We start from the raw sequence: 22,774 nt of genomic DNA, 5'->3' as shown, positions 1-22,774 counted from the left end.
TCTTTGGGAGAAGATACCTTCCTGTTGAATTAATATAGCAGCTCAGCACAGCTTTTATGTTTATGCATCATTATCCAAAACTAAACCAATCTTTTGACAAGAGCTGTTTCAAGAACCCCATGGGCTTAGAACATTGTGTCTAAGTGGATGCTGAGCACTTTTGCTGCAGTAGATGTTTAGTTCAATTAACGAGTTCAGCCAGTAGACCATCTGTATAAAGAGGTGAGTCCCCTTCAACAAGCAGTACATGCTTCTTGCCCTAAATCATTATATGTCAGAGCTGGTTTGCTTTCAGGTACAAACAGCCAAAGCGAAGCCTTTCAGGGTAATAAAACACTCACACTCTCCTGTCAGCCTGTCATTGGTGGTGAAAACAGAATGTATCTTATATTTTAGCATATGGTTCCTTCAGGGAATGCAGTTTGGCTTCCTCCTTAATTTGGTCTGTTTCTAGAATCAGTGCCTTTACTCACTGATCCTGTCAGGTACAGAGCAGAGCCTCAGAACAAGTGGGGCTTTAGCACATGAAAAGGAATTCACCTCTATTTAATTACTTGGGCAATGATGGACCTATCTATCATTCATATACATGTACATCTTCACTCATTTCCTAAAACTTTAAGCTTCTTCTCTTTATTCTTTCACATTTTTTCATCACTGATAAAATTTACCACTTAAAGCTTCAACAATTTAAGCATGCAGTAATCTACTGCTAATATTATATTACAGAATGGAGTAGTCTTTATGGCTAGCATTGTATTTATGATCTTTGAAACAGTGGCCCTCAAACTGTTTAAATTCCATCCTTTTTCCTTTTAAACTGTCTCTATCTTTGCAAATGTAGACAACTATTTTAGATATTTATAAGAGAATGGCCATGGTACTCTGCTGCAATCTCACCATCCCTAAGTGTTCAGTGTATAGATCAGAAATGGAAAATAGGGTTAGGTGGGACTTGGCAAGGTCATTTAACCCATTTCCCTTCTCAAGGGTAAATTAGTATTTGTGAGTAAATGTTTTTTACCTGTTCCTAAAAAACTCTCTGTAGAGACATTTTACAGTATTTCCAGGCATCTATTCCAGCACTCAATTCCATTACCAATAGAATGTTATTACTGAATAGAAGAAGTACCTCTTGCTGCAATTTAAAAGCAGTAATTCTGATCCACCCACAATGGAAATCCATTTCCTCTTGATGGCTCTTATGTTAGCAAAGATGATTATTATGTTTCTTTTTGTCTTCTCTACATGACTCCCTATGCTTCAGCTTTTCCTTGGTGACTATACTTTATTTAGTCCTCTTATAATTTCCAGTGTTTTCCTCTGTACTCCCTCTAGTTGGCCCACTGAATGAAGGGGTCCCAGACTGGGCACTATGTTCCATCCACAGCCCAATCAGTGGCACAGTAAAAATGTTATTTCATGTGTCTAACAGTCAGTGCTGTTGCTTGTATGTACTAGTTTGTAGTTTGGCTTTTTGCTTGCAGTGGGGTAGAGTGGTGCTCCCCAGTCAGTTGTGATGTATTTGCGCACTTTGCTATTCCAAAGCACAAAAATTTTCAGCCACTGTCACCAAACTGCTGGGTCTGAAATCTGTTTCTACCTGGGTCATATCTCTGATTTTCCAGTATTGTTTTTTTATTGTAGTGGTGCCCTTCAGTGTTCTTGCAGATTATGCCCAAATCAACAGATTTAATGAGATGCAACACTTTTCTTTCAGCCGTTGGAAATATTGGAGAGTATTGGACTTGAGACAAATTCTCACTCAGTGTATTCCAGTCTGAAAATGGTAACCATACTGTGCTGATCCAAGAGGCTGTTCTGTGCACCTAATAGCAACTTTCCTTGGCCTTTGCATTTTGCTTATAAGGATGTCATGACATGATGTCAAAAGTCCTATTGAAAACAAAATGCAGGATTGTCTTTGGTTCTTTCTGTACACAAGACTTGTTACTGCATTGAAAATTTAACATCTTCTATTTCCAACAAATCCACACTGGCTGTTACTTGTCTCCTTGCTACCTCACAAATATCTTCCTGTAAACTTTCATTAATTATTTCTTCCAATATTTTCCAGTTATTAAAAGCTAGTTTACCTATATATATATTTTAAACTTCTGAATGAAGTCTCTTTCTCTGGTTTTACTGATTTTGCTTGCCATCTGCAGGTTTTCAAAATCGATAAAATTTCTGAGATTTGTTAGTTGAAGTGTTTCAGCACAAGTTCCATTGGACCCAGCTTGTATCAAAACAACCAAGTTATTTAAGTGCTTTCTGTTTCAGTGTAACCTAACCAGCCTTCTCACCATTTTTTTCATGTGTGCAAATCCTGCTTATGAAAATACTTGGACCCTTCCTGAGTGAGTCAGAAACATCATTGAATACTCAATTTTATTTTTTAAAATCCCTTTTCTTCTTTCCCCTAAAGGCAAAATTGAAGTTTCCTGTGACAACCTACAGCATACTACAGTACCTTTAACACAGCCTGCCATATACATAGAAAACAAAGATCCAATCCCTGAAGAGCAGGTAAAAAAAAAAAAAGGATCATTTAAAATACATTTAAAATAATAATTGAGGATTATTTGCTGTATCCATTCTTTTTTTTCAGTTGCTTGTGCAGTGACCTTGATGTCTTGCCAAGACAGACAAGTAAGTGGCCAGTGCCACTTCACAATTGGACTTGTAGAAAAAAGAATTTTGTACATTCCTTTTGCTGTTCCATGGGGAGGTATTCCCCATCCTGGAAAAAAGAGCACTAGTATTCATTTCTCATATATATCATTAGAAATGAGTGACCAAAGGAGAGCAGCAACGCAAGTCAGAGAATTAAAAAGTGAGAATTGCTAAAAGGCAGCATATGAAATAGTCCTGCTTTTGCTGGATAAACTGATACAGCTGCGAAAGTGACAAGCTCGAGCACAAACCATCCTGCCTTCAGTTTGCTTAGTCTCTGCATTTTTGGATATCTTTTCACTGTAACACCGAAAAGTTTTGTGTTGTTTGAGGAACTCCTGAGTGATGGTTGGGCTGTCTTGAAGAGATGTGGGCCTCCTCCATCCCAGAACTGAGTGGCATATACATCCTGAAAGCACATCCTCTGTTCTGTTCCTCCCTTGCTTCTCCCCCACATGTATTCTCTCCAGATGGTTTTCCATATCAAAAAGCTGGGACTAATTGTTTCATTGAAAAATTATTATAACATAAATGCTGCTCTGTTTTTTTATACTTGTAATCCACCATATTTAAAATTGGAAGAGAAGTTTGCTATCCTCTATATCCTCTTAATAAGGATTTATGTAAGTTAAATCAGCAAGATGCCTGACTACCAAGAATTGGTTACAGTGTAAATTAAAAAAAAAAAAATAAACCCACATCAGCATTGCTTATTTCCACCTGTAATTATGGAGAAATGGTCTCCCATTTTCAAGGTATATCACTTGAACTTATTTGTGTATGAAGGTAAATCTCATTAATGAGTGGACTTGCTCCAAAATCATACAGATATCACCAAGAGCAGTGTCAGGTCCACTGGCTCTGCTCAAACAGGGCACCACCCTATTACTGTGGTTGGCTTGTGTTGACATCATTTGATCATGAATCAGATTGTAGGACTGAGTCCACTCCGACAGTGAAGATCAAGAGTTTCTTCCTTTCTTTCTTTAGGAACTGGAAGCATATGTTGATTATTCAGATACAGATAATGAGTACAAAAGGGAAGATTTTTACTGCTTCTCCCAAGAAGAGAGAGAGAGGCAAGAGCGAGAGAGACAGGAATCTAAGAGGGTGTTACAAGAATTGAAATCTGTACTGGGATTCAAAGCTTCAGAAATTGAAAGACAGAAGTGGAAACAGCTACTATTCAGTGAACATGGTAAGCATTTCTTTGGAAAATTAATTCCTTCCTTAGAAAACATAGGTGTCTGTTTGCTAGGAATTTCTGAGTATGTTAGAATTCAGACAGTGCTTAGCTGTAGTAGTGTCTTTGATAGAGCTGTGTGGTCTTAGATGCCATTCCATCTCTTTATATTTTAATAATCATTTTACTATATATTGAAATGAACTCATATAAATGGGAATTTGGCTTTAAACAAAACACTGAGCTAAAATATTAAACACAAAAACATTAAAACAGCAAAAAGAAAGCTCTCAGGATATAAACCTGAAAAAACTGACTTTCATGGCTTTCCAGTAAATATGAATTTTTATCAGGGTGCATAAATAAATTACTTTTCAGAATTTAAAGAAACCAGCAGAAATTATCCCGGACGTACAAAAGTATATAGGTTAAAGTAAAGAGCTAGACTTTGAAATATTAGAGAAATAAAATAATAAAACTGGCTTTTGTTTCCATGAGAGAGTGAATACAGAATCTGTTCACAAAAAAACCCCCACAAATCATCTAAGAAGAGCTCTTTCAAACTAGCCTTTAGTAACCCAGAGGACTGCTGGGTAGCTCCATCCACTTCCACTTGAAAGCAAGAATATGAAAATTTCTCTTAACAAGACAGTTTGTCTGTTACAACTCAATTCCTCTCACTGCATGAGCTATTTGATTTACTTTCTTTAAAATTGGCAGGAGTTTGTCTTTTCCTTTTTCTTATTTTAATTTCTTCCTCTTAAAGACAGGTTAGGAAAAGCTTTGTAAAAATTTTCATGTTCTATGTTATGAAAAACAACCCTCAAGTCTGGCACCATATCCAAGGATTCTGCCTCTGAAAGTGTCTACCAGAAAAATGACTATGGATTGCAATTTTTCAGTAACTTACTAGGAACACAAAGTAACAAAACATACCTATTGTCTCTTGACATCAACCATCAAAAATATATTTTCTGAACAATTTTCTTCATTCTATCCATTAAGCTATAACTGTGGTAAAAGAAATCACTTGACCATTGGTACTGATTTCTCTTCTAGTTGTGTTAAAAACCCCCAAGACATCGATTTACACCGGAGTTTGCACAAGAGTTGGATTTCTGTATTATCCCTCTGGTGTTAGATATGACACCACACAACTCGTCACATAAATTTCTTCAAGTCTTCCTTTCCTAACTGTTGGAGGAAGAAGTGATCCTACCTCCAGGTCAAGTCTTGAAAGACCTAGTGAAATTCTTGCGGAAAGAGTTTTTGTCAGGAGAACTTGTCTAGGATATTTCCTTACCTAGAGCAGCTGATGCTTGTCCATATTAACATATCCTCAGGACATCCGTGGCCATAGCTGGAAGGAGTCAGCTGACTCCTGTAGTTAGCAGTAACTGTTCACCAGAAAACCTTTGTGGCTCATGTTGGTTCCTTTTCTTTTCCATGTATAGTTATTTGGTTTAGGATTAGAGATAAAAGGGTGAGGAGGGAAGAAAGTATGATTTTCTCCAGCTGCATAGGACTGATCATTGATTATTTCCATCCTGTAAAAACCTGGAAAACATGAGGGCAGTTCATGAAAGTAATTAATATTGTCTCCTTTTGGCTCAGATTGTATGTGTCTAATCTGACAGACTGATATGTACACCAGAAATAACATCTTTTACTGGTTTTTAAGGAAATCCTTCAATATTTCTTCAAAAGAAACACAAGTCAGTAAACGTGACGTCATGGACCTTGGCATATTATGGTTTCGTTTATCCACACACAAGTCAGTCCTTAAAGAGACATTTATGTGATCTGCACGTTCCACATTTCTGACTTGCCTTATCTTGAAGATTGAAACCCAGAAAGGTTTATATTCTTCTCTCCATTGGCCCAAGCCAATGGATGGCCATGATACCACTTTTGCATAGTCCTCTTGAATCTTACTTTTACAGGACAGTCAAATTCCAGAAATCCTGGGTTTTTATAACTTCTGATTATTGTGGAAAAAGTTCCTGAAATATTCAAAGATTTTAATCTGTTAGTCAAGGCACCCAGCTAGCCATTCTGACTTGTCCTAACGAGGACGTGACGGTTTTTGGTTTGTTTAAGGAGGGGCTGGTGAGGGTTTCCACATAAGAGGTCAGCTCCAAAAAAATTGGTATGTCTTAAGAACACAACATGAAGTGAATTGGAGATGATAGGTTGGATTCCAGAAGAAAAAAAATACCATCTTAGCAAAGCACTAAAGCAAGTTTTCCAATGGCCAGTACCATGGTAATACTACTTACAGTCTGAATAGTAGGTACTTTATTGGAGTATAGGTAAGCTTATGTTTCTGGTCCTTTGGACTCCTGTTGAGCCACATGATGTGCCTTTGAAAAGGTCTGCAAAGTTTTTAGTAGCTTCATTTCCACTTGTCAAGCACTGTAAAACAACTTCCTACTGCTGCAAAATCACTTCCAGCCTTTCCCTAACCTCTCCTCTGCAAAAAAAGTTCATTCTGTCAGTAGTTGTGTTGTATCCAGCTGTTTCCCCTTCTCCCACCTTGTCCATGCAACAGTTGTTATATAGCTATTGATCAGATTTGGAAAGCCATGCTCTCAAAACTGATGAATTTCACCCTGTTTATTCATTTGTCAACTCAACAAATTGGCCAGCTACCAATCTCAAGTATCTATTTATTTTTTGAGAAGTTTTGTCTTTCAAAGTATTCTTTGGAGGAAGCAGTCAAGAAATTTGCTCCCAAATGATAAGACTACTGTGCATATTCCTGTCTCTTCAAGCAAATGCACAGAAATAAGTAGCAGCATATTTTTTAAGAGACAGGGAAAGAACTACTCCATAAACAACTGAGATGAGTCTGGTGCAGTGCTTCCTTTTTTCATATAAGGTTTTAAAGCAAACAGTACAATGCACATTCAATGCCAAAGTCTTTCAGCGTGTCAGTGACAATAATTATCAATGTAACAACCATAATGATGTGCCTGCCTTCAGCTAGCTAAAGTGAATATTACTGAAATAGGATGCAGTTAATAAATCCTAATACCGTAAATTTTGTTTCCCATGAAAAGTTTGTGTATTTCCCAGAGTTATTTTCATCTCTGCTTACAGGGGTAAAGTCAGAATGGAATTAGAAAGGGAAATGCAACTTGGGAATCTGCTGTTGCCGCTCTCATTTATATTCGTGCTGCTACTATAATGGAGCTACTGCAGTTTAGGGAATCTGTTACTTGGAAATGGACATTATATCGTTTTCTTAAAACGAAAGACATCTGTTCTTCAAGGAGGGATTGTACCAAGTTACACTAACCCTTAACACTGGGAGGAGAGACTTCCTGGCAAGCATCCCGTTGCTGGCAATGGGACTCGCTGCTGCTACTAACTTCAAGAGAGGCTAAATTAAACCACACTTTACTTGTGAGGACACCTGACCTGACTGTGTGGATATGTGTTGTGTTTGTATGCTGTGGTGTATGAAATCAGATATTGCCTATAAGGACTTTTTCATGTACCAGCTGCCTTTAGTGGATTAGGTAAACTGTTATTCACAAGAAGACAGTTAAATCTGTATGCAGTACAGTAGTTTTACTTGGGTTTTGCTTTAACACTGAATACATCCTCTGTGTTTGATGCTGGCTTTAAACACCATCAATTTTGTGCTGTCTCTTTGTGTCACAGATTTTAAGGAATAGTTACAAGTAGTGGTCACATTTCACTTCAGCTTTGTGATTAGAAAACACTTTTATTTTAAGTTTTGGTGTGGGTTGTGTTTCTGTTGTTTTGGGATTTTTTAAAGTAATTTTAGCCCTTATAATCTTGCATCTTTTCAGGCAAATAAATTATTTTTATATAGCAGCTCGCTTTTAGTTATCATTTAATTTTTCCCCCTTTTTAAGCTGCAGTGAAACCCTTGTCTCCTGTAGAACCATTGAAGCTACTAAATAATGTGGAATCACATATGAATTCAGATACAGAAAAGCAGGACTGCAGCCAAAGTTGTGATAAATCTGAAGAAAAAGATTCTAATCCAGAAGTGAATGCTGCTGATAAAAGCAGGACAGAATATTTGTATGAAGATCCTGAGATGGAGAAAAACAAAGACAGTACTGCAGCTAAAGATGTTTCTACAGGGGCAGAAGAAAGAATGTACTATCACTGTGAAGGGGATGCTGAAGAACTCAAACCAAGCGCTGTGGATGGAGTAGAGGCTTCACAGCCTCCCTCTAAGGATACATTACATTCAAAAATCAAGGATAGGCTGGCCCAGCTCCACATATCAACAGATTTTAACTTCACATCTGGTCTGGCTGCACAAGTTGCTGCCAGGTCTTTCACTTTTACTACAATGCAGGAAGAGACTTTTGGAGATGATGGGGAGGAGGAGGAGGAGGAGGAAGAAAAGACACAGGAGAATGAAGACCTTGTGGAGAACTGTGAAAATGAAGAGAGAGGCTCTGAAAGTGAAGGAAAAGTATAAGTCTGAGCTTTTTATTAAACCAACTTTATTAAACCAACAGCAGGCAGTTTGATGGAAAAAAAAAAACTAAGGTTGGGGTTGAAGATGAAAATACTAGATGGAAAAAAGGAGACCTAAATATAATACATCGTGTTCCATAAGACTGATACACTAAATAGGACTTCTAAGTATATTGAAATTTTGCAGGTAAGAGAAGTTTAGGCTGCATCCAAAAAAGAGATGGCTGGTCCCTTTTTAAGATCCTAGTGAGGGGGGTTAGAATTTACCTTTGTGTTTTCTGTTTTATTTATTTATATTATAGTTTCTTGTTTCTAAAAAGAAGGAAAAATGCTTTGATTTACAACAGACTCCATTTTTTTTCTCTCTGATTATTTTGTCATGGTATCAGTGTTTGTTCCAAAAAAAAAACCCAGGACATTTCTTTTGGAAGAACCTGAACTGTTCCCTATGATCTTCCCCCACCACTTTTGTTTCACTTCTTGTGTCTGCAGTGTGTTGGCTAAGCCACGATAGGCATTTGTGATTCTGCGACTAGTGATGTGGCACCCAGCTAAAATGTAGAATTTTAAATAAAAACTTGAAAGAGCTAGTATTTGATGTCTCCTGGGGTATGGGGCTGAAATAGTATAAAATTAATCATGCTTCATATTAAAGTTTATTTAGAATTTTATGAAGGGTTAATAAATTATTTCTATCAGTTGTAATTCATGTTAGAGAAATGTGTTGTTAGTAAATTTTAGGGAAGATTATAAGCACACCAGTAGAAAGTACTATAGACATCTAGAACCTATCTGTTGGATTGACAGAGATGAGAAGTAAACACCTATTTATAAAGCCAGCTATTAATTGTTTGTTAACCTTTTGTAAACTGAACCTTAATGTAATTGTTTGATTTGATATAATGATCAATTGTACATTTTTGCTTATGTCCTGAAGTAATTTTCTTAAAGGAAATTATCTGAGAGCTTAACAACATGCTGCATTTTGTTTGAATACCATAGTTGCTTTTCACTAACGTTCTTTCACTTTTTCTTAGATCGTGACTTTAACCTGTGGGATTAAGAATCCATGAAAGAACTACAGTTGTGTGTTTTGTTTCTTGTAACTTAGTTAACTGATGATGAAGTCTGGATGTCTGGTATGAGGTCATGTGAATTCCTTTTTTATCTCTGGTGGTATTACAAGGAGCAGGAAACTGATGCTCACCTCACAGAAGAGCTGCTTAATGGTTTCATTGCCCTCTCTTCCTTTTGCTCTCTGACACAAAATGAAGCAAAGCTCCCGTGTCTCTAATGGCGAGAGCATCACTTCCTTGTGTAGAATACTTTACTTGGACCCAGATACACTTCCAGGACAAAATACTGCAGCAGTTACTTAGAGTATGTATTGGGTTTTGCAGATTCTATAGAGTAAAGAGTTTTTTTAGATGCTGGTGGTGCAGAGCAATATCTTTCCTAGGTTGGTGTCATGGAAAGTGGGGAAGGTAACGCAGGTCAGCAGATTAGGATGGAACTATTGACGGTATGTCAGAAAACAAGTCTTCTCTTTCAATTCCCTGGCCTGTATTAGCGATTTTGCATGAACACTGTGAAATATGTGGACTTTTTCACAGAAGGTAAAGAGGTAAATATCAATTGATAGAGAAGAGAATATGACTTACAGTGTTCTTTCACTGTATAATGCCTGTCCTCTCCTTCACACACAGGTTTTGGGAAGAGAACATTTTGCCAGTTTTCATTGACCAGTAACACTGTGTTCTGTGCCCTTTATTTTGTGTGACTGGAAGCTGAGTAGTTGATGTCTTGAGGAGGTTGTAGAAAAAACAAAATAATCAGATGCTTTTCATTGTGTATTCAGAAGATAACCCTCCTCTTAGTGGTATATTCTTCTGTACTAAAGATTAGGCTGAGATGATGAAACACTTTTATTTTCTCTGTGGAAAGCAATTTTTTTACCAAGTCTAGAACAGCTGCTTTGGATAGATTGTGTTTGAAGCATTGGCCATGCTTCTGAAGAAGTCTTCCTCATTCTTGACTTGAGATCCTCAAGTTCACAAAGTGCCCAGATTTTTTTTGTTCCTAGCTAATTGTTCTGACAGCCTAAATGTTCCATTAATATTTTTACATGAATTCATCCACCATCATCTCATGATCTGATATTGTGTATCCTAGAAAGGGTACTCCTGATCTTTTTCTGTGGGATCCAAATCATATTTTACAGTGTGTATGGCTATGATACCAACTTGGAAATGTGATCATATTTAGGATATGAATTATCACTGTGCACACAGTTTCAGATGAAGTCAGTAGTAGCCTGAGTTGCATTGGTACTGAAATCGGTGACAGATCTCACAGTTATATAAGCTGCTATCTCTTTATTCCTTTGCTTCAGTCCTTAGTGAAAATCCTGGAGAATCAACTTTGGTGGCTCACTTGGGGCCTAGTTTTATTATATGCTGATCTTGGTAATGAAACTGGCCTAAAAAAACCCATCCATCACGAGTTGTTCATTTCTGTCCAGCAGATGTGTCAACATGGGGTTTTGTGGCCATGTTATAAACCAGTTAATGAGTCCACCTGGGTCAAAAATGCACCCTTTTTTAGGCTTTTTTGCTTTTCACCATTCTTACTGCAGCAATGCAGTAACAACAGTTACCTACAAATGCCTGTATCAGCACATACTGTGTTGCTGGCCTGAGGCTCAGGATTGCCCACATTTACATTATTGGCAAAGATGTTATAGTGTGAAATTACAGCCTTGACATTAGGCATGGCTATGATCAAACGATGACTTTTTGGCAGAAGTCCTGATCCTAGTTTGAACAAAAAGATTTTCTACAAGCAGTTTAACTGATTTCCATGGTCTTAATGCAGTTTTAGAAGTTGCCCATATGAGCAGCTGGACTCACTTGTTTTCTTTGCCTCTCATCACCTCTGTATAAAACAGCCATCAGGTCATTTATTTTAATCTATTTAATATTCTCCCTGAAGAAAAATATTGCTAACTGTGTACAAAGCACAAAGCCTGACTTCTCTTGATTTGATAACCAGGTTCCCTCTATGTATGTCATACACTCTGTTATGATCCAGATTTCCTCATAATTATGTCATTTGAAATGACTGTATATACATGCTGTAGATTCCTTCATGAACCTGACAGACTTTTTGTCATAATTTATTACTGCCTTTAAAACAATGTTTATGAACACACCGAAGTGTGCATTAGCTCTTACGAGTTGTTTTAATATATTGAGCATGTCAAGGTCTGAATGCTGTTCTGTGTTCTTTGTCTCGTTACCCGAGATAGGGATTTTTGTGAAAACAGAACATTTGCGTCTTAGAGCTTTGTAACTTTTTGAAACATTTAGCAGGAAATCCATACTAAATTATGGGTTGACAAAGAATATCAGCAGCCAAAATCCTTTGTGAAGAGCAGAACTAACAATAAATGCATTTTCCCTATCCCATTTCCAATTAGCAGTTCTGTGAAGTAAAGAAACAAGTACAATTAACAAGGGTTAAATAATTTCTTCTCCATCTATACTACCTGGAAAGCATTTCAAAGACAATACTTGCTTCTTGGATTGGATTGCAGTCTAACACTACATCTTTTTATATCACTTCACTTTACAGCTGAAGATCTAGGTAAAGACTTAAATCTAGGCAAAGATCTGTGATAAGAAAGTAACTTGTCCCTTTTGTTTAGTGTATGTTTTCATGACAGAAATTAAACAGTTGTATCATGGAAGCAAATGTAGAGAGTTACAGATACAAGAGCATCTTTCAAATACAATTAAATGTGCCTCTGTCGACTATGGGCAAGATTTGCAAATGTGAAGGCTTCTGCCATCAGTCATAGAAATGAAACCGTTTTACTCCCAGCAGAGGACTGCTGGAAATCACTGAATCTTGTACTTAGATTTCTAAGTGCAAAATGGAATCTGGGAGAGTAGCCAATTTTACTGAGATTTTAGACTTTGTCCCAAGCACACCTGTCTCTGTGTGACTGTGTGTTACAATATTGGAAATTTTAATTTTTTCAGAAGTGTCAAATTTGCAACTTTCTCATTAATTTGTTTGGTAATAAAAACCCAGTTATATGGTGGACTGTGTGGAGTTGTTTGCCCACACTGAATTTTGTGATCACATAGGTTTATCCCTTCTTTTTTTCTTTTTTTTAACAACAAGGAAACAAACAAGAGGACAAGTATACTAAACTGCCCTTGTCCTTTAAACTATTTTGTGAAGGGTGGCTGTTGTGCAAATGGCTTGTTCCCAGGGCTAATTGTGTTTTAGAATTAACAGGTTTCATACTATCTCATCTGAAAAAGCAAGAGTGTGAGAATGGCACTTGGTCAGTATAAAGGCCCAGGCTGCTCTAGGATCTTGTCTGTGACAGGGACTACGCAGATGATGGAGAAGACTATGTGTAGTGATACTTCTCCAGGCTATTCCTCAGCAGTTTCTGGCTCAGGGGCTTCTTGACCCAGTGGTGGTGGGTGTCAGCTTAACAGGTTCCGATGGAATCCTTTTCCGTAGATTTGCTCAGACTCATATTTGGTCAAATATTCCTAGTTCCAGTGCTAGCATGTGGTCATCTTTATATTGTCATTACCATCTTGTACACACGAGAAGATTTGTCAATAAACTTTTTTGATTTTCCACTTTCCTCAGTCCTTCTGCAGAGGTCATGTTTTTCTGCCTTTTGTTTGCCTTCCTTAGAAATTTCTCCATTTTTGGATGTATAATGACCAAAGCGTGGTGCAGTGCTCCCGACTAACCTCAGGAGTGCAGAGTACAGAGTAATAATTACCTCCCATAAAACACCAAACTATTCAAATATACTTGAGTCCATATAGAAAGAAAAATCTTTTCAGATCTTTCAACTCTAGCTAATAGCATGGCAAATGAAAATATTTGGTCTGATGGAGGAGAAATATTTATTCAGTGTCAGCAGGATTTGGCTGGACGAAGTTTTTCTTTGTTAACAAAACAAAAAGTTGTTAAAACAGAATTATCTCCCAACAGCTGCCACCTGGTCTAACACAAACTAAAGACGCCAAACACTTGTTTAAATTTCAGCTTGACGTTTCAGAGCTTTTTTGGGCTCTGATGAATAAGCATGTACTGCAAAATACGTTATCACACAAGAAATATGGCAGTGGATATATGGATATCAGAGATCAGACTGAAGGCCTCTGTGGTTAATTTTTAAAATGCATGGTGGTGTGCTTTATTAATTTTCTCATTATATTTAATTCCCTCCTACATATGTGTTTATTTTGCCACCTTGGATATTAAGGGCTAAAAAATGCATCTGATTTCTTTGACTTGGAAATTTGTGCAGAAATCAGATAAGAGGTAGTGGTAGTGTAAGTGTGATAAGACACAGTCACAGCTAGGGGTGAAATCTACCTCCCATGAACTTTGCTTTATAGATGGATAAAGTAATCTGGGTTGAGCTACAGCTGGATATGAAGCTGTTCTTAATGTGCTGCCTTCCCTTTCACGCTGCCATGGCTCAGGTTATTGGCAGCTTATCAGAACACAGGGTGAGCACGATGTTAGTCCATGTTACACTTTCTGAATTGAACACAGGATTCTGAAAAAGTGACTACAATTTAGTAGACAAGGAAAAAGTTTCTCTGTTACGAAGTGGCTTATTGTAAAAGGGTTGAATGGGACCAAAACTCGAACACTTTCATGTGATCAGCATATTTTGACCCTTGTACCTTCTCAGCTTTAAATCTTAAAGGCCTCATGGGCAGTTTGCTTTAGGGGATGCATTTCTATGACAGCTTAAATAACTTCATGGCCATGAAATACCAGTCCCTCATCTAGACTGGCTTTTGTAACCACTCAGTATTTAGGATATGGATAGATAGGACTGGAAGTGCATCAGTGCTTTAACTTGCAGTTGGCTTCCTCAATCCTAGTGAGGATGATACCACTCATTAGTTTCCTTACTCATTGTGATTCCTTTTGTTGATGTTGTTATTCTTGAGGCCTAGGCTGCCCAAGACCATTTGCATCTTATTCCCCAAAGTTTCTAGGAACTGTTTATGATACTGCCAGTAAAACTGAAATTACTGTGCCTGTTTTTTTTCTACTTCCCTGTTTCACCCTTCTGGACCCTCTGACACCTATGGTCCTCTCCCTTTACTTTTTACTTTACTACTCTTAAGAGGTTGAGGTTTTAAAATAACACAAAATCTTTTTACATGTATTTGTAACATGAATAACTAGATTTAGAGTTGTGTACTGACTTTTTCACTTGAGAACTGAAACAGCAGGCCAGCACCATAATGGGGAGCATACAGTCAAAACAGAAATAATAATCTATAGCAGCTCAAATTTATACCGCACTCTTGGTGTATAATGGCTCTTATAAATAATTGTGACTTACTGAAAAACTTTTTAAGTTGCATTTTAAAAATAACTGCAACTCTAGTACAAGGTCCCAAAATAAGTGTTATTAGTTGGCTTGATCTGTGCTCAAATCTTAATATTTAAAGATTGCTTCCTGACCTTCTCCAGCTGCATGGATGAGAACTGAAAAAAATCTCAGATTTCCAAAAGAGAGAGTGACCAATCCTTTCTGTTACTTTGTGCTATTAAGGAAAGGTCCATTCCTAAATAAACGAAAAGAGAAACGTCAGTGCTTAATATCTTCAGTAGCCATTACTGACAGAGAATCATGCATTTGATCTCAACAGAAGCACCATAAATGTGGACTATTTATAATGTTTGGTATCTGTGTTTCAATAATAATAATAACAGGCTTTAACTGTATTATGGGATAAAAGCCAGAAATCTACAAACTGTCCTGTAGATCTTTCATCCAAAGGCACAGCTGGTGAATTTAAACAAGTTCATGTTGGCTGTTCTGCACTGCTCACTATGACATTGTAGTCCAAGTTTTTCATGTCCCAGTGTGGGTGTTCACGGGTGGTCTGCAGGCACCTGTGTGCTTGAGTTGCACAAAGCTTGCAGTGATCACAGAACAGTGCTGAGTGAAACCTAAATAGGAACAGGATGTTTCACAAGTATTTTGGGTTTATTGTCTGTCTTCCTCTATTGCAGCATCCATGTCATATACAATTCCACTCGTGAACTTTTGCCTTCCTGCCTTTCCTTTTCATAGGCCCCAATTGGAGGAGAGGGTTTTATAGTTTGTTTCTCACCTACAGGGCTATCTGTAATGCACCAGGTAAGTTATCCCCAAAAGAAACCTAAACATTGGTGGCCAAACTGCAAAAGATAGGGCCTGGGCTGAAGAAGCTCTTCTGGTTTGACCACTTCTTCAGAGTGTTCTCCTGAGGTGGGTGACCACTGGAGTGCTGAGCTAGATGTGATGACTCTGCAGGTGTCTTTCAAAGCTCCAGTTTTTACTAGGTCTGTCCTTTACTCTGGTTGTCTCTCTCTTCCCTCTTAGCTGCCTTCAGCTCTTCTCCAGTATTTTGTTGCCAGCTGCGGAGGAATTTGGCCACTATTTTCCTTCAGTTCAGAGGCCTTTGTCTAAACTTTATGAAATGATAGACTAGAGGGAATCCATGCCAAGGTACTGCTGTGCATTCTCAGTCATAAACTTCTAAACAGAAAGGTTCTTAGGGCTGGTGCAATGTCTGTCCTGACATTCCTTCCAGGAAGCTTTGACCTACATTTCAACCTGGCCTCCTATTTCTTCCTGGACTTCAGAACATTCACTCCCAGGAATTTCCTTCCCTCTTTAATGATTATAAGATGGTAATGGCTTCTCAGCAAGACTGACCCTCAAACACATGTTCCTCATTACATGAGCCTTATTTGTTCTTTTCTACAGGAGCGTGGCACAGTCGTGGCTGAGCTGCCTTCCCCTAAACAAGCTTGCTGCTTTCAGCAGTAGAGGCTGAACATGTACTCTCCAGCTGCTGTGCCAATGTGCTTTGGCTCCACAGCTGCCTGATCTCAAGCTTAGGAAGCACTGGGATCTAGCAGTTGTGCTTAAACCTTTCCCACTGGTAAAGAGCATGTGTTTTCAGAATACAAGTATTACTAAATCTCCCTGAACTGAACAATTTTGAATTTTTATTGAGGAGCATAAACAAATTATATCTTAATTTAAGGGGTTTGAATAAGCTTTATAAATATATATGTATCTATATATATACACATACACTCACACACACCCCTTATGATGTTAATGTGTATTGCTAGGTATCCCACTGCAAGGTTTGTCTGGCAAAGAGGTTGAATTTTTCTCATATCAAAGTACCCAGTTACTTACTTGAAAGGTAAACAGAAACTTAATTCCTGCTATCCAAAGGCAAAAGAATTGTATTCTACCAAGCAGTCTGTGTGGAAGTATTTGAAACCTGATTTTACATCTTTTATTAGAAGAGCTGTTTCGCTTCATTTTCACTTATCCAGGCTTTGCATCTGAGCTGCTTTGAGTGCCTGTATGCTCATTTGCCCTGTCTTAAACATGTAAACAAATACATGTTCCTCAACATCTCCTGCCTGCTAAGTCTTAGCATTTCCCAAAACAGGGTCTAAAGGCAGCATAGATTGCCAAGGAACCACAGGAAAGGGAAAGAAAATAATCTTGATAAGCTGCTGCTTAATTGGCCAATAAATGAGAGCTAAAATGTTAGAGGAAATGTTCAAAAGAACAAACTGCAGCAAGAGACTTCTGGCAGGGCTACAGAGAGAAATCACATGGTACATTCTGAATTTTGCAGACACTGGGAAGGATCCACAATTTCTTGTCCATGTGGAGACAGGAAACGCTCACCAGACCGGTAGTCTTCAGCAGCTTTTTTAAAAAAGCCTCTATTTTATCTGCATTTCATTTCCACAGAAACACTTGGTGCTGCTGTCTCAATCAGTGTGTAATCAATCCCTGCATCTCTTCCTTTAAGTTCTGTGTGAAGTCAGCCTCCTTCCTTCCACTGCAATGAAAACTTGTGTGCTTTGGCTCTGCGGAGTCTCCCCTGCACCCACCCTGCCAGCTGCTGATGCTGCTTTAAACATGGTTAATATGAGGAGGTTTAGATCAGCAGGTCCTTAAAGCAGGTGTGAAGCCTGGGGGCTGGCTGTGATAGGGCTCCAAGATCTCAAGTTCTGGGTTGGATGTAGGCATTTACAGGAAGACATTCTTGGATGCTGACCTTGTGTTGTGATAGGGTTTCCTGCCTGTGATACTTTTACAATTTATTTTGTTTCTCTTTTTTGTACTTTCATTTACCTCCGTTCTTTTTCTCATGGATATTAATCAGGACCTGAAGTGTTTTTTACATATATAATTGTGTACATCACCAGGGTTATTTTTAAGCAATTTTAAAATTTGTGCCTGGGTTTCCCTAGCTTCAGAAGTAGTTTTCTCAACTGTAATGTAGTTTTCTCAACTATAATGCTAACCACTTTTAAAGTCTTTTTGGTTGCTATTATTTCTTCAGCATCTGTAATAAAATTCTGCCTTACTAATGCCTGTATCATTTTTTCTCTTTATCCTGTATCCCTGACAGTTGCCTAGGTGGAGTGGATGTGGCTTATCTATCCTCCAATTAGTAATGATTAAATGGAATAGAGAATGCTTATACAGGGATGCAAAAATGCTGTATGAGCACTTTGCTTGATTTTTAATACAGAATTTTAGTTATAATTCCACTTTCATCCTGAAGATTAAATTAACTTTAAGCAATCCTGGCAATAGTTTCTGCAGTATTTTTTTGCTGACTCCTTGGTACAAGCACTTTAGTAATGAGCACTGGTTACTATTTTCTGAATAAGTGGTTACTGAAGAAAGAATGTTTTTCTGTGTGTCATATGCTTCTCATTGTACCTTCCCATGATCCTTCAGAGACCTCTGTGCTGTGGCAGCTGTTGGCAAAACCCCTTTTAGCATCACCTAAATGCCTGTGTAGGTGGGGCTTTAGGAAGAAAATAATGTGTCAGTTGAGGATACTGGTTGCAGGTAGATCTTTAATCCAGAAACAGGGCTTAGGTGCTCTGCAGTAGATATATTCTACTATATTCTATAGTCTCCTAAGAGACAGCCTTCCTTTGTAGGCTTCAAAAGTGACAAAAGAGTGGCAACAGGGCAGAGTGGCTCCTTTTATCTGGAGATTTTTGGTTCCCTCTTAATGCTTAGACTTTTGTGTCAGAACTTACCAAAGGCTGTGTTCTGCTGGTAGGAGCAGCACCAGGAGGCTGACATGCACCTCTTCCTGTAAACATTCCCTGATCTGGTTTTAGGGTCAACAGCTATTAACCACTCTTCTCACTTAGGTATGACCCACTCTCACCTAATTCACATCCCCAGGAAGGCAAGCTTAAAAAGTTACTGGGAAGAAGGGAAATAATTTGATCATGAAAGGCAAGAGGTGAGGGAGGAGTATTTTTTCTTATCTTTTGAATCTTGCTGCCAAATTGATGCATAATTCATTGTGCAAAAGTTCTTGCTTACTGTTTGCCGTTTTCAGGTTTGTGTGTTTGTTTTCATATTGAATACCGAACAGATCCAATTGCTGCTGTTAGAAGGAGATGTCTGTCTACCAAAAAGGAATCCATAATGTTTTCCTTTACTTGGAGACTTCTTGAATGCTAAATTGCCTGTGTGTATACTTCATAATGTACCATATGCAAATATCCTTCAGGAATTGATACCACACTTCAGTCAGTATTTTCTATGTTAGAACTGTATGTTTCCTATACTGCCAAGAATGTATATATATCTATGAAGACTTAAGATTGTATCTTTTTGAGCAAGCCTCTTTCTTCAACCACCTGAAACTTTCTTCCTGTTTCTCAAATTTTCTGCTAATTTATTAGACTCTTGTGTTATATTGTGTACTTTTTGTATCAGTTGTATTGCTGTATTTCTTCTTTCTCTCATTAAAACCTATTCTTCTCATCCTTCTACTGTGCTGCTTCAAAGTACTCACACCATACCAAGTAACCTGAATCTAGTGTAGTGGGTCAGCGTGAGGTGGATCCAAACCAGTCCTAAAAAGCCAGTCATTCAGACTACTGTTAATTGTTCCACTGATCCCAACATGTAATCAGCTGTATTGTATTAAGCTTAATTTTGGAGCATAGTCTGTACTTTTATGATATAGTAAAGATGAAACCTGGAATGGACTCTCAAGGTATAAACAAATGGACAAGACACAAAAAACGTACTGAATGATGAAGCCCGTAAGTCTTACAGATGGTTGTTTCTGCTTACATTCACTAAGGTATTGGTGGGCTTCCTAAAGGAAGCAAATTTTGAGGAGAGATTTGTAAGAGGATTCCAAGGGCTATTTTTTCCTAAAAGTATGGCCATCAACCAAAGTAAGTCAGTTATCTGTGCCATCTCCATGCTTAATTCATCACACAAGTAAATGAAGGGTACTATTCCTGTACCACAGGTAAATGAAGGGGAAAAAAAATAAATGCAGATTAGGACCTGTTTTCTTACTTCCATTAAGAAACAGCTGATTTACAAACAAGAAAATGCTGTCTCAAGAAATCACTCCATGAACAGATAGAGAAATTACTGTGCTTTTTTTAATCCTCCCCGTGAAAAGCAAGATCTTCAGTTTTTCACTGGTTGCTAATTCCTTTCTAGGAGTGCAGTATCTTCCCTAACCTGGATCTCTCAACAGGATCTCTTCCCCACAGAATGGTGTACAGCAGGAACGAGTTCGAAGGTCCTGTATAGTGGACCCAAGGTATTGAAAGAAAGGAAGTGAACAGAACATGCATATACACCTGTGTGTTGAGTATCTGGCAAATTTTGAGGCTAGGAGATCAGCTGGCAAGATGGGAAAATACCGGAAGCTTCTGCTCTTGGAAACTTGAGGATGAAGTTAATCTCATCTTCAGCAGCATCTTTATAATTATGATAGAGTATGTGGAAATTGCTGTGTCACCTAGCCTTGGTTTTCACACAGCCTCTTCAACACCCTCTCCTTCATTAGAACTATTCCTGTACCACAGTTGCACATGAAAGAACCCCATGGAATGTCCCAGTCCATTTAAGGATTTCTTGTCATGGTGTGGTAGCAAGGAGCAGAAGCACACAGAATAATCATGCTGGTTCTGACCACACCTGACATGGGTTATACGTAGGTGTAGAGTAGGCAAATGCCTGTCTGTGCAACTGCATACGTTTGCTATTTGCTTCTAAAGTTGCATTTAAGGATGATGCCACAGTGGAAAATATTAAGGAAAATTCTAGTATAGAAAACTAGCACAGGGAATTTCACAGGCCAGTGTAGCTTTTTGAAACACTCACAGAAGTGTTTGCAAAAACACCCAGCCTAAAGCTGATCCGTCCAGACCTCAATCAAGAGCACTTGACTTGGAGAGAAAGCATGGTAGGCTAGTAATTAACATGTTTGAAAATGCTATTGTTAATTATCTGTTATATTTAATCCCTGAGTTCCCTACCACTCCAGTAATTGCTTTGTGTGCACAAGAAGTGACAAGCTCCCTTCAGAGATCAATGGACTGCAAATATAATATGTGCCATTGTTTGATATAAATGAAATACATTGTTCTATTAAGTTAAAAATAAGTCTAAGAAAGAGACTTTCCATGACCTGTCTAAGCTAGCTGAAAGCAGCTCAGCAAAAGACTGCACAATTCATTTTGGCCTATATGCTGTGTGCTTTGTTGTCACTGTTATCACTTGCTTCTTAGCAATTAACAGTAGCTTAATAGATCATCATCATCATTGCCTGCATGATGTATTGGTTAAATCAAGAATGGAAGACAGTGACTTTTGCATTAATTCCAGGCACTCTGAAGTTTCAGTTTGATTACTGGCTTGCATCAGCTTTAAATTGAAAATAATTATATGGTTCCCAAAAGCCACATAGTAAATAAATTGCAGAAGTTACAATTATTTCCTTTTCCTGCCTGTCTTTATTTTTGCTTTGAAAACTTCCATGAGAGAGCCAACTGTTGCAGCACATGCTTTAGCTCCTGGGAATGCTTCTCCAGGAGCTGTATGCTTATGAGGATGTGAGGTATTTGACCATCTCCTGCTGTTTCTCTAGGTTATGTTCTAAAGTTTCCCTGCAACTATTAATGAGGTGAAGAAGCTAATTGCTAGAAGACAACTGGCTAAAGTAATTTCTCCTTTAATTGCAATTAAATTTTTATGACAAGTGCCAAAACGTAAGTATAACAGCCCATAAAACAAGTCTTGGTCAGACATGCACAAAGAAATGGGATGAGCCAAGGACCTCTCTGTCTTTTCTTGTTTCCTCCTTGACAGTAACTACCAGTAAAGATTCTGTGACTCAGCAGCTGGGTTTAGACAGCCCAAACTGTTGAATGGGACAGGAAGGAATATATACAAGATGGAGAACTTGTAAACACACCAAAAATGTCCCAAGTATTTTGATACTGAGACTGCTGTACTTGCTGCTCTGAGTCACAGTGTTTTATATTTAAGAAACTAAACAAAGAAGCCAAAGGTCTCAGAATGAAATTATTAAAACCAAGTGCTGATGGAAAGTAAAATACCTGAACGTGAAATCACTTGGAAGTAATCCATGTGATAATCACTCTTTGTCTTAGCTATTTTTTAGCAGTCAGTAGACTGCTTGTACCCATTGATAATAGAGTTGGCAAAAAGCAGCTTTCCTTGGATGTACGTCTGCCAAAGAAGAGAACGAAAAATTGCTGAATTGGCAAGAGCAACCTCTTATTGTAAATGAAGATGATAGTTGAAAAACAAAGAGGGTTGTTAGGTAGCCTGACTTATAACTTTATTATGGCTTTCGGCTTTCACCTTTCACAACTTTATTGTATAAAATATTTTATTTTATTTAAGAATTAAAACTCAGATTCTTCCAGTCCTTCCAAGATTTCCAAAGAGCATACAGGAGTGTACAAAACAACATTTTGCATGCTGCTTCATGCACTATCAAAACCCACCATCCATCCTGGTAACATTTCAGTTTAGGTGTATCATAATATGACATATTTGAAGATGAACACAGGAAAGTACCTTAGACATAGGGAAAAACATCTGTTTGTTTGGGTTTTCTCTTCATATGTTAACAGAATACTTTTCTTCGATTTGTTGTTGTTGTTGTTTTGTGTTTTTACCAAGAAGGAGTAAAGTAGGATATCCTGCTTCTAAACTTTTGTACGTAGCAATGAATTTTCCTGTTTAAATACTGTATCTCTTAGGAAACTTTTCTGGAGAAGAAAGGTGACAAAGATTATTTTGACAAGTGATTATAAACCTATAGGAATTAACTACTACTTTGATAAGCAAAGCCATAAATTTTCAAAATGTGTGCAAAATCTGAAACTTTAGCAACTTTTTTCTCCCTAGAAAAGTGAATCACAAAACTAAAGCAAATTCAGAGCTGTTCAGAAAGAACCAGAAACATTTCCCAACTCTTATTTCCACAGTTTTGAACTTGATTTTGATTCTGAAGTGAATTTCATGATGTCTCAACC

The 22,774-nt window shown here is 37.9% G+C and overlaps 1 protein-coding gene across 2 annotated transcripts in view; it reads left to right on the top strand.

Moving 5' to 3' along the window:
- VEZT (vezatin, adherens junctions transmembrane protein) overlaps positions 1-19,212 on the top strand; it is a 60,439-nt gene extending 41,227 nt beyond the window's left edge. For both annotated transcript variants that reach the window (XM_005519435.3, XM_014248901.2), the window contains exons 10-12: positions 2,429-2,529; positions 3,667-3,874; positions 7,747-19,212. In XM_005519435.3, coding sequence (XP_005519492.1) covers positions 2,429-2,529; positions 3,667-3,874; positions 7,747-8,327 — 890 coding nt within the window. In that variant the 3' untranslated portion in view covers positions 8,328-19,212. The remainder of the gene's footprint in view (positions 1-2,428; positions 2,530-3,666; positions 3,875-7,746) is intronic.
- The last annotated feature ends 3,562 nt before the right edge of the window (positions 19,213-22,774 follow it).

The sequence above is a fragment of the Pseudopodoces humilis genome, chromosome 5, assembly GCF_049639895.1.
Source record: "Pseudopodoces humilis isolate 2021_Gansu_Grassland_sample_001 chromosome 5, ASM4963989v1, whole genome shotgun sequence".
Lineage (NCBI taxonomy): Eukaryota > Metazoa > Chordata > Aves > Passeriformes > Paridae > Pseudopodoces > Pseudopodoces humilis.
The sequence above is the reverse complement of the archived record's forward strand: the minus strand, read 5'-3'. Positions and strand labels throughout refer to the sequence as shown.